Below are 12,879 nucleotides of genomic sequence, written 5' to 3'. Positions count from 1 at the left end.
AGAACATGCAGTCCTATAAGGGAATTTAAGCTATAAGTAGCGAGAAAATCAGCAGCACAATTTGCCTCTTGATACACATGCTCAAGTTGAACGATCCAATCCTGTTCTAATAATTTCCGAATAGCCTTGATAAGAGTGGCATTTTCATTTTCTGGAATAGAGGCCATTGTCAACAAATGCACTATACTCTTGTTATCCACTCCAACTTGAACACGCCTAAACCCATTTTCCCATGCCATTCTCAATCCATGCAGCAGCCCCCAAAGTTCAGCCGAAAGGACTGAACACATTCCAAGGTTCACTATAAATCCCATGATCCAATTTCCAGTAAAATCACGAAGCAAACCACCAACTCCAGTCTGACCGAAACCTTTCCTGGCACCATCCGTATTTAAGCTAACACTCGGCCAAATAGGGGCTCTCCAACGTATCATTTTCTCCACTTTCTTTTGCTTGACAGTCAATGGTTGCTTGATACACCTTAGGATTTCATACGTCCGAGCTTTAATATCTGTAACTATAAAGCTGCTATCCCACGATCCATGATTAAAGAGTACATCATTTCTCCAATACCATAGACGCCACACTGTCACTCCAAAGCACACTCTCCAGTGCTCTTGACTTGCGATATTATGACCTCTCCCCAGATTCATATGGATCCAATCCTTCAGCTGCAATAGGAAAAAATTAGGATGATACTGACTCGGCAAAAGTTGAGACCAAACCCTCCTAACTGTAACACAATCACGGAGAGAGTGAAGGATATCCTCAACCGACCCTCCACATCGATCACAGTAAATAGAAACAGTGATATGCCTCCTATTAAGCTCCTCCCGAGTTTTCAAACGGCCATGCAAAAGGAGCCACAGGAAAACACGTATGCTTTGAGGGCCCTTCCAATTCCAAGCTAAATGCCAGTCAATCTGAGATCCACTGCCCATAGACTCATCCAGCAGCTCATAAGCAGCTTTTACCGAAAACATTCCGTTAGGTGAACCCCCCCAAAAATAACTATCATTGCCAAAGACAGTTGTTGGTGGATGAACTACAGCAATCTTTAAAAGGACATTGCTAGGCACCAAGTGGCTAAACAAAGGCCAATTCCAGTTACCAGCTCCATCTAGAAAATCCACTGCCCTCTTATTTAGTAACTCATTCGGGATTGGTTGAATCACACATTCAGCTAGAGGCTTTAGACTTGTCACCCAACAATCCCCCCAAAAACTAACTGTCTCCCCATCACCAATGTTCCACCGAATGCCCCCTCGAGTTTTCTCCCAAATATTTCCCATCGCTTTCCACAGAGGGGAACCATACCGAGTAGGCAAACTTGTAGGAACCTCATCCATTTGAACTCTGTATTTTGTTAGTATCACTTTGTTGCTAAGTTTAGTGGGTTCGGTAATCAAACTCCAATTATTCTTCATAATGAGGGCATGGTTCATAATCTCCAGCTTTTTAAAACCGAGACCCCCTTTAGACTTTGGAGTGCAAACCATATCCCAACTAACTAAACTCATTTTTTGGTGTTCAGCCGAGCCACTCCAAATAAAACGCCGACATAATTGATCAATCTTCAGTTTTATACTTCTTGGCAGGTTGATGGTTTACATTACGTACACAGGAATGGCTTGTAAGACTGATTGTGCCAAAGTAATGCGTCCCACTAACGACAGATGAGAAGCATTCCACCCGGACAACCGCTTATCCATCGTGTCAATAATATTATGGTATGTTTGCTTCGAAACCTTATTATGAAGCAACGGAACACCTAAATACTTCCCTAAATTATCTGTCACTGAGACTCCAAGATCAGAGCTGATTTTGGAGACCTCCATAGCTGAAATATTCTTGGAAAAATACACCAAAGTTTTTGCTTTATTAACCTTGGCTCCTGAGCTAACACAAAACTCCTCCATAACTTTGTTTATTACGCCAGCCTGCTGTCTAGATGCCTCTGAGAGCAATAATATATCATCCGCAAAGAACAAGTGACTCAAAGGGGTTCCTAGTTTCGCTAGCCGAATTGGTTTCCACTGGACTTGTTGTATTGATCTCGAAATCCCATGGCTAAGGCGCTCAATACATAATACAAAAATATACGGCGAAAGAGGATCCCCCTGCCTAACACCCCTACAAGGGCTGAATTCTGAGGTGAGCTTGCCATTCCAGAGAATGTTCATCCTAGCTGTAGTAATACAAGCCATAATGAGATTAATAAGCCCAATCGGTAAATTCAACTCCTGAAGAGTGTCGTGAATAAAATTTCAACTAAACTTATCATAAGCTTTCTCTAGATCCACTTTTATTGCCATAAAGCCTTGACACCCTTTTTTCCTCCTCATAGAATGAATAATCTCCTGTGCAACTATAATGTTCTCAGTAATATGTCGGCCAGGAACAAAACTAGTTTGATGAGGCCCAATTAAATCGGGGAGGATCTCTTGCAGTCTATTAGCTATAATCTTGGCGATCGTTTTATAGGCTACAGTGCAGAGGTTTATAGGACGGTACATCTTAAAGGAAGTGGAGTTCTCCATTTTAGGGATGAGGACCAGCAGAGTTCTATTTATTTCAGCAGGAATATGTTGAGATCGAAAAGCATCCTTAATTAACTTGCAGAAGGATTCACCTACAATATGCCACTGAGTTTGGTAAAAAATGGCATGCAGACCATCTACTCCAGGGGCCTTGAGAGGGCTCATACTAAAAATAGCCTACCGGATTTCCCTTTCTTCAATCTCATTAGCTAAATTTGTCATTCGATATTCATCAATTGGCGGGAAGTTACCACAAACTTGATACGGCTCATACACTTCTTGATCTGATGTGTACAGTTGATAGAAAAAATTGGTAGCCTGTTTTTTAATGTCTTCTATGTCATAAAGCCAACGACCATCCTCTACTTTGACTGCATCTATTCTGTTGTGGCGTCGTCTAGTGAGTGTTTTTTGGTGAAAATAAGCAGTGTTCCGATCACCAAATAATACCCAATCCCTTTTCGACTTTTGCAGCCATAACAATTCTTCCTGCATCAATACCTCTTCAAACTTTCTTTTAAGATTATCCTCTAATCGGTGTAGACTCCGGAGAGGTCTCTGTTCTAAGGCTCTTTGGACGCCGCCAATTCTAGCTAACAAACCTTTTTTCCGTTGAAGAATGTTCCCAAATGTATCCTTATTCCATTGTTGCACTTGCTTGGTAAACTTCGAAGCTGCTTGATAATAAGAAACATCCTTATTCCAATTATTTTCCATAAAGTTTTCAAACCTCGAATCTGTTAACCAAGCGGCCATGAAACGGAAAGGCTTTGGATCCTTACTTTTTCGGCCATATTGATCAAATCTAACTACCACAGGGCGGTGGTCTGACTCAACTTTTGGGAGATGAAGAACTGAAGCATTAGGATACTTTGAAAACCAAGCCTTGTTACAAACTACTCGATCGAGGCGCTTTGACAAAGATCCACGCGACCAAGTGAACCTGGGACCCTTAAACTGCAAATCATGAATCCCATTATTATGAAACCAATCACTGAATTTTTTACAAACACCACTTGTTGTAACCGACCCCCCCGTCTTTTCTCCTGGAAATAATATTGAATTAAAGTCTCCTCCAACAATCCAAGGCTTATTCATGTTATCCGCAAGATGATTAAGATGGTGCCAGAGCTCGCCTTGGATAACAGGAACTGGGCTAGCATACACTGCTGTGACCCAAGAAGTCAATACATTATTACTCAAAATTTTAAGATGTATAAATTGCTTATGGTTAAAAACAATCTCAACATCAAACCGATCTCTCCACAACAACCAGATTCCACCCGAAAAACCTACTGCTTCCACTCTATGAGAGCGATCAAAACCACTTGCTTTAATGAAGTTGTCTGCTTTCCTTCCACTAATTCTCGGTTCCATAACCACAACCATATCCGGCTTGTAACTTTGCCTGATGGATTCAAAAGCTCGTTTGAAAGATTGGGACGCCGCTCCCTGCACATTCCAAAACATTACTAATATTACCATAAATAAATATGTTTGAGTAAAAAGGTGGACTGTAAAGCTACTATCCATGAGGTTGCTCTGGATACTCCTCGGGCGTTTCCTTCACCATAGACTCTTTATCTTCAGACATTCCATTTTCTACTACATCAGTTTCTATTAATGCATGTTCCAGAATATCATTCTCAGTATTCTCTGTGATGAAACCACTCATATCGTCATGGGGGTCATTTGGGTGAGAGGAATGTGGAGGAGGTCAATCATGGTGGCCAGCTGCAGGCCAGATAATCGTATCATTGTTCTGCCCCGGTGGTGTATTCGGTTGAGGAGAGCAGCATACCGCTGTATGTTTGGTTGGGTCTAAAGTGATAGGGATGGATTTTGTAGTATGGTTTTCGGAAGTTGCATGGGTAAAAGGACGAAAGATAAAGCTAAGGTTTGCATGGGAATTATACTGGACCTCATTTATATGGCTATTTGAAGGATCTTAGAAGGAAGCAGTATTTGGAAATGGATTGTTTGATGTGGAGGCCTCGGGTCGGTTTTGTATAATCAAAGCAGCTTTTTTCCTTTGCTGCCGTCGGGTAGCACTCTTTGAGAGGTTGGCTTTAAAAGTTATCATGCTAGGGTTACTATTACTGTTGGTGGCTTGGAAGTGGCCAAGTATTGCAGGCAAAGCATGCGGTTCTATAGGTATTCCATTAGATGTCTCCTCAGGGATTTGTGCAAGGACTTGAAACCTTGATGCATGATTACCTAGTGGCATCCTGTACCGATTTAAAACATCACCATTCTCCTTCCCAGCATTCGGACGACAACCCCTCTTGGACGCAATCATCCATGGCCCAAACGGTTCAAGGTGATTAGCTTCCTCCCTTTTATCCTCTTGTGGTTCAGTCGTCCGGGCTCTTTATTGGTCTTGGCTATTTGTATAGTCACCTGTAGGATTCCCATCATTTGTGTTACTGCTACATGTTTCACTATGATGTCCATATCTGCCACATTTGAAACAAATAACTGGTAATCCTTCATACTCAATCTTCTGAACCCTTCATTGATTTTAACTTTGGAGACTAGCGGTTGCACAAGGGAAATCCGGACAGCGATTCTTGCGAATTTGCCTCGTGTCGATAACTCAGTATTGTCGTCAAACTTAATGACCTCCCCAACTAAATGGCCAATTTTTTGTAGAGTTTTCTGATGATAAAGATGCATAGCCAGACCAGGTAGCCGAATCCAGACAATGGCATGAATCAAGTCCGTGGTTTTATTGTCAAAATCAGGTGTCCATGGCTGTACTATTAGGTAATGGCCTAATATAATCCACGGTCCTTTTGTCAAAGCATCAATAGCATCTCTTGCAGCACGAAACCTTATTAGGTAGTAGTTGTTTTCCAAATCAATTACTGAAAAACCCATCAAAGGTTTCCACATACTAGCCAATCTGGCACAAAGGGCTCTATAGCCAATGTTCTTTCCCAACAGCTTTACTACAACCGAGTTCTTCCATGGCTTAATTAATTTTTCTTGTATCCTGGCCGAGAATGTTATAGATGGCATTACTCCTTCACAATTCTCAGTTACGTCACCTTCCTCGAACTCCCAGTCCTCCTCACTTCCTTCAACTCCATGACTTAAATTATAAAGATGAGTTTGAAGAAGAAACAAAAACACCTTTATTTGTTTTTTATTCATCTCATAATCATTACATTTATAGTGCTCTACAGGAAACACGATAATGCCAAGAATAAGATCAAGCCTAGCACAATTGTTATCTTTATCTTGATCTTGATAGATACAAAAGTAAAGCTTGAATTAATCATAAGCTTCGAGATAAGGTTGATCACTTTAACTTTCCAAAACACCAATGAATGCCAAGTGTGTTGCCATGTCATCTAACAACTTTGAATTCGTATTACTCAAGTTTGGTAGCTCTGCTATAATATTTTCATCATGCCCCCTCAAGCGCAATGTTCTGGGAAGAATATGTAGCTTGTCTCGCAACCGTTGAAACCTATCAGCAGGAAGAGCTTTTGTGAAGATGTCTACAGGCTGATATTCAGTAGGGACATATCTCACTTCCACTCTGCCTTTGGAAATTATATCTCTCACAAAGTGAACATCAATCTCTATATGTTTTGTTCTTGAATGATGAACTGGATTGGCAGCAAGTGAAGCAGCTCCAGTGTTGTCACACCAAATAATTGGAATTTCAGTTAGTGACACCTGCAACTCTTTAAGCACAGATTGAAGCCATAAAATTTCTGCTGTGGTATTTGCAAGTGCTCGATACTCTGACTCAGTTGAAGACCTTGCTACTGCATTTTGTTTCTTTGAACTCCATGAGATTAAGTTATTGCCAAGATAAATACAGTAACCTCCAGTTGATTTTCAATCATCAATATTGTTTGCCCAATCTGCATCTGTATAGCCTGTGAGCGTCATTCTTCCTTTGCTAGTATAATAAATTCCATAATCAGTTGTTCCTTGTAAATATCTAAGGATTCTTTTACACCCAAGCCAATGCGGCTGTAAAGGATTTTGCATGTACTAACTTAAACGATGAACAACATAAGAGATTTCAGGCTGAGTAATAGTTACGTATAATAAGGCTCCAACGATGCTACGATAAAGTGTAGGATCAGAAAATTGCTTACCACCTTCAGCTGAAAGTTTCGGTACGATACTCATAGGAGTAGATGTTTCCTTGCAGCCATCCATATCTGTGCGCTTCAAAAGATCACAAATATATTTGTGTTGGCTAAGATGTAGGCCATTCTCTGTGCGATGACCTTCAAGACCAAGGAAATAGCTTAATGGTCCGAGCACTTTTAAAGCAAACTGACAATTAAGTCGTTCAATAACTTTTTGCACCAGACTTTCTTTACTTCCTGTTATTAAAATATCGTCCACATAAATAAGGACAAATATTATATCCCTTCCTTGCTGTAAAATAAATAGTGATGTGTCTGATTTAGAATTTGTGAAACCCCAGTCAATCAATGCTCTCTTGAGTTTTTCAAACCAAGCTCTTGGAGCCTGCTTAAGCTCATACAATGCTTTTCTCAATTTACACACATGATTTGGTTGTGCTTTGTCGATAAAGCCTTCAGGCTGCATCATGTAAACATCTTCTACTAAGTCTCCATTTAAAAAGGCGTTGTTCACATCCAGTTGTATTACACCCCAATTTTTCATCACAGCAATACTTAACACGAATCGAATTGTTGCAGCTTTAACAACAGGACTAAAAGTCTCGTTGAAATCGATTCCTGGGGTCTGATGAAATCCTTTTGCAACCAACCGAGCCTTATATCGCTCTATCTGACCATCAGCCTTTTGTTTTATCCGAAAAACCCATTTATTTCCCACAATCTTCATGTCAGAAGTAGGTTGAACTAAATACCATGTGTTATTACTAGCCAAAGCATTCATTTCTTCTGTCATAGCATTACGCCAATTGTGATCTTCCAAAGCTTCACTAACACTGGCAGGTACACTTATTTTGGTATGAGAGGTTGTTAGGTAAAGTCTAGGTTTGGGTTTAAAGATGCCGGCCTTGGCACGAGTGATCATTGGATGAGTGGATTGTGTATGTGTTGGCTGTTGAGAATGAGGAGTTGAACTAGGTGGTTGAGAGATTGTGTGATCGGCTTCTTGATTGACAGACTCGGGGATAGATAAAGATTGTGTGGTGTTTTCAGTTGCTTGGATTTTAGTGCTTGATTCAAGGTTGGCTTTTCCAGGTGAGCTTTCAGTGTTGGATTCAAAAATGGTCTCCTCATCTTGACTTGATGCCTGATCTATGACTGTTATGTTATGAACCAACTCTGGTGGAGAGTCTGTTGCATGAATAACAGAGAGAGTCTTATCGGCTCTAGGACTTTCAAAACCTGCAAACATAGGAGACTGAACGAGAGTACTAGAATCATGATTTGGATAATTCTTTGAGATTTTGAATGAGGGATCACTTTTAAAGGGAAAATCATATTCATTAAAGACAACATGTCGCATGACAAAAATTTTTCCCGACTTGTGGAGACACTTATACCCTTTATGAGCTGTACTATAGCCTAAAAATATACATTTATCTGATCGAAAATCTAATTTATGTTTGTTGTAATCTAGAAGATGAGGAAATACAGCACATCCAAACACTTTTAGAAAAGAATAATCAGGTATTTTATTGTAAAGTATTTGAAATGGTGATTTGTTTTCTAAGATGGAAGTAGGCATTCTATTAATTAAATAAACAGAAGTTTGAAAAGCATCCCACCAAAAGGTGAGTGGCATGCCAGCCTGTGCCAAAAGTGTTAAACCAGTCTCTATAATGTGCCAGTGTTTTCGCTCCACTCTACCATTTTGATGATGTGTGTGTGGGCAAGAAAGTCGGTGAATAATACCCTGTTCTTTTAAAAAAATTTTAAATGCTTGAAACTCTCCTCCACCGTCAGTTTGTAAACTTTTGATTTTCTTTCCTAATTGTTTTTCGGCTTGAACTTTGAAATACTTAAAAGCTTCAAAAGCTTGTGATTTAACTTTAAGTGGAAATATCCATGTAAAACGTGTGTGGTCATCTACAATACTCAAATAATATTTGTAGCCATTTCCAGACATTAAAAGTGCAGGCCCCCACAAGTCAAGATGCAATAATTCTAAAGGTTCTAAAGCTCTGCTATTTGATGCTTTGATAGTTTGCCTATGACTTTTTCCTTGTTGACATGCATCACATAATTGAGGAACGAGATTTTTATTTAACTGACTTGTTTTGTTACACAAAGATAGAATTTGTTTTAGTACAGCAAGATGAGGATGTCCCATCCTTCTGTGCAAAAGATTTATGAAAATGCTAGGCTTGGAATTGGAAATAAATTCTTGTTCATTTACAGAACTTAATGTTGAGCTAGAATTAAAACAATTAAATGGAAGAGAAGACTCATAAGATTTATTGGAAATAATTTTTGAATCAGATAGAATGGCTTGTCTTGAAAGCACTGGTAGCCGATATAAGCCTCTTTCAGTTTTTCGCTGCAGCAGCTTCTTCCCCAGAACTTTGTCCTTAAAAGTACAAACATTGTCACAGAAATCAAGCATTAATTTATTGTCATAAAGTAATTTTGAAATGCTAATTAAGTTCTTGGTGATTTTGGGCACATATAAAATGTCATTAAGCAACAATGGTTTATGGTTTGGAATATAAATAAGTGCACTGCCAATGTGAGATATTGCTAAAGTTTTACCATTACCTACTACCAGCTTCTCACCTCCCTTAAATTCTGACTTAATCTGCAGATTGTTTAAATCATTTGTAACATGGTGTGTTGCTCCGCTGTCCAAATACCATCCATTATCTATTTCTTCAGCAGGGAGTGCCATATAGGCAGAGGCCTGACCTGCTTGTGTTGCCTCTTGTCTTGCAGAGAACCCCCGATCAAAGCGGAAGAAACATTGATATCCTGAATGTCCATATTTGCCACATATCTGACAGGTTGGCCTATTTCCACCACGGCTGAAATTGGTTCTTCCTCTGCCTCTACCACGTTCATTGCCTCTGAAACTTCCTGACATAAAGCCTTTTCTTATAACTTTCCTTTTGTGAAAAGAAGCTCCTGTAAAATTAGCATTGAAACTGCCTTCAGTCTCAAGATTTGCAGCAGCTGAGAGTTGCTCCATTTGACTTTCATGATTGAGCAAAAGAGAGAATACTTCAGGCAGAGATAAACCATCTGTTCTTGCTGTAATATTTACAACCACAGGGTCGTATTCAGTTCCTAAACCTGCAAGAATATAAGAGATTAAATCATCTTCAGTAACATATTTTCCAGCCATTTCCAGGTTATCAGCTAAATTTTTCATTTTGTTGACATAGTCACTCATGGTCATAACATTCTTTTCGTGGTTTGGAGTTGCATCTTGAGCTGCAAAATTCTAGCCTTTGACTGAGATGCAAACAATGTCTCCAAGGCATTCCAAACCTCAAAAGAGGTTGTGTACTGCACCACTATGCTTAAAACTGATTCAGTCATAGTGGACAGAAGCCAGCTAAGTAAAAACTGATCTTGTCTTAGCCATTGTATATATTCTGGATTTTCCACAGTCGTTACTGTTTGATCCTCCTCTACTTGCACCAAGAATTTAGTGGGTACAAGTTTTGCTTCATTGATCAAGCTTTCAATATTGTTGCCACGAATGGAAGGTAGCACTTGAGACTTCCATATCATAAAATTCTGCCTATCCAATTTGACAGGAGTCGAAAAATTAGAAATTTGTGGTGTTTGGTTTACAGTATTCATATTGACTAATTTTGTAGAATTGGAGCTCGCCATGCTCTGATACCAACTTAAATTATAAAGATGAGTTTGAAGAAGAAACAAAAACACCTTTATTTGTTTTTTATTCATCTCATAATCATTACATTTATAGTGCTCTACAGGAAACACGATAATGCCAAGAATAAGATCAAGCCTAGCACAATTGTTATCTTTATCTTGATCTTGATAGATACAAAAGTAAAGCTTGAATTAATCATAAGCTTCGAGATAAGGTTGATCACTTTAACTTTCCAAAACACCAATGAATGCCAAGTGTGCTGCCATGTCATCTAACAACTTTGAATTCGTATTACTCAAGTTTGGTAGCTCTGCTACAATATTTTCATCACCATGTTCCTGAAACTGTGAGGGTCCAACTAGCGTCTCCTTGTATGTAACCGGTGGTGGATTATCCTCATCTGTTCCTTCTTCCCGCATCCGAGCCTTTTTTGTTGAGCGTGTTGCCTGCAACGGCGGCTGAAAATCCCTTGTGAAGCTAGGGTTTTTTCCTACTCTGAGGTTTCCGAAGCTTCCTGTCATATCGGTCCTTTTTTTAGTTTCTCTCTTATTTTTTTAATAGAATAAAAAAAAGGGAGAAAAATAAGGAGCCTAGGGTTTTCACTAAATATAGATATAAAATGACTTGTCTTCTCTAAAAGGAGAGATCAGCCATAATATACAAATCAGAGAATTTTTTTTTCTTTCTAATTTTGTGAGAAAAATTTTTCTCTTTCTATTTGTTTTTAGTAATGACAAAGGCGCCCACACGTCAAGTATAGATCTAACTTGAGTCATAACCTGGAAGATCATTGATGACGGATCGTGATCTAACAAGATTGATGGTGATAGATCGTGATTTAGGAGCCAAGATTATTTCAGTAAAAAAGCAAAGGTATGATTTCAAAATTATGGTAATTTCTATATTATATGAGAATTGCAATCCAAATATTTCCATTGCAAAATATTTTAAACCAACACAGTATACATTTGTCGTTGCATATGGAGACTAAAACTCTTGTTATTTTATTTTCGCTTTTTTTTTCCTTTCAATTCTCATCTATGCATGCCAGCCAGTCTGTATAAAGATATTATTCAAGTAGAAAACTCTCTAATTTAGATTAGAAATTACCATAAGAAAAGGTTAATGCAATGGCATTAAATTATCCCAAAATGAATTACATTTGAGAGAGAAATTACTTAAACTACCATTGAAAAACTTCTCATGAGCTTAAAGCTATTAATATGATACCATTGATTGTCTCTCTTATGAATATTGTTTGAAAAGACTTCTCATAAGCTTAAAGTTATAAATATGATATCATCTCGTTTGATCCATAACCATTGACGTGAATGATTGATACACATGAGCTTAACCCTTAAGTTGGATTAAAGTAATTAGTTAAGAGTGTTCCTTGCCATCGTCATCCCTGCGGAGCTACGGGGGTGTGCTCAGTTCATGGAGCTTCTTGAGAAAGGCTAGCCGTGGAGACAACAGAACATCACCATCATCATCAGGCAGAAAATGAAGGAACAGAACTGCCCATAGAAGACCCTTTTTCCCCAGAAAATAAATCAGAATTTGCCACTTCCAGCGAAGCAATTATTTCATCATCCACCGTAGCTCTTGTCGTAATCTCTGCTTTGTTCGTAGCCTCACGACAAATGATCCAAAAATGCAGCAGTTTTTTTTTTTCAAAACCAACAGACTAGCTAGGGAGAGTAGAAAATTATTTTAGGAAGAAATAAAAGGTTATGTGATTATTTTTGACATCAAAATCGCTAGCTCATTTCTGTGTGTTTTGATTAGTTCAAAGGAGGCAACCGGGAAACACGTGGAAAGGTTTGACGGAGCTTTACAGAGAGAAGTCTTGGGCCATTCCCATGCTCTAGTCAATTACAAGGAAAAAATTATGATTTTAACAAGGCATTTTCGGTGAAGTTTACTTGCATTGCACTTGTATGCTGCTAATGCCTTCCTAATTGTAGAGATTGACAAGTTATATTAACCAACTTGAGCAACCTCTCCCAAGATTACTAAATCAGATTTCGAAGATGAAATAAAGATGATCTGAACTCACAATGACGAAGAAAAACTGACCAGAGCAATGAATTAACACGAAAAAATCAAAGAAAACACAAAAAAACACAAGAAAGAATCCAGAAACAGCAAGTTACGTGGTTCAGTCAATTCATCATTGACCTACATCCACGGAGGAACAAATTAATCACCTTTATTGATTGAAACAAGTCTCCTTTACACTCAGAGTTACAGAGCCAAGCTCAAGGAACAAGAAACCTGATACAACCTTCCACAATCAGTCGGATCAACCGGAATGTTTACAAGAAGGGCAGCCCATCAATGAGTCCAATTATGAACAGCCCATGAAGGAAGCCACATCACAGGTTGAGGAAGAATCAGCTCGTAAGGAACGGTACACAAGCACACGAGTTAGAAGAACCCCTGGGTGGTTTAAGGATTATGTCGTGTAGTGAAATTGCTAGGGCCCTATATTTGCTGGTTTGTTTTTGCTGTCATATTTTCTGTTACAAGTTGCTGAGCTGTATTT

General features: G+C 38.9%; 1 protein-coding gene and 1 non-coding gene across 2 annotated transcripts; both read right to left on the bottom strand.

The window, feature by feature from the left end:
• Positions 1–2,717: 2,717 nt before the first annotated feature.
• LOC112100113 lies at positions 2,718–4,215 on the bottom strand. Its single transcript, XM_024188257.1, has 2 exons — positions 4,111–4,215; positions 2,718–3,992 (listed from the first exon to the last, which is right to left on the bottom strand). The coding sequence occupies exons 1-2, from the start codon at positions 4,213–4,215 to the stop codon at positions 2,718–2,720; spliced, it is 1,380 nt and encodes a 459-aa protein (XP_024044025.1).
• A 5,464-nt stretch (positions 4,216–9,679) lies between these two features.
• LOC112095519 lies at positions 9,680–9,818 on the bottom strand. The gene has a single exon (XR_002903896.1). It is a non-coding gene; the product is annotated as a small nucleolar RNA Z247 (small nucleolar RNA).
• Between the last annotated feature and the right edge of the window lie 3,061 nt (positions 9,819–12,879).

The sequence above is a fragment of the Citrus clementina genome, unplaced genomic scaffold, assembly GCF_000493195.1.
Source record: "Citrus clementina cultivar Clemenules unplaced genomic scaffold, Citrus_clementina_v1.0 scaffold_9, whole genome shotgun sequence".
Classification (NCBI taxonomy): domain Eukaryota; kingdom Viridiplantae; phylum Streptophyta; class Magnoliopsida; order Sapindales; family Rutaceae; genus Citrus; species Citrus x clementina.
This window is presented reverse-complemented; position numbering and strand designations above follow the sequence as displayed.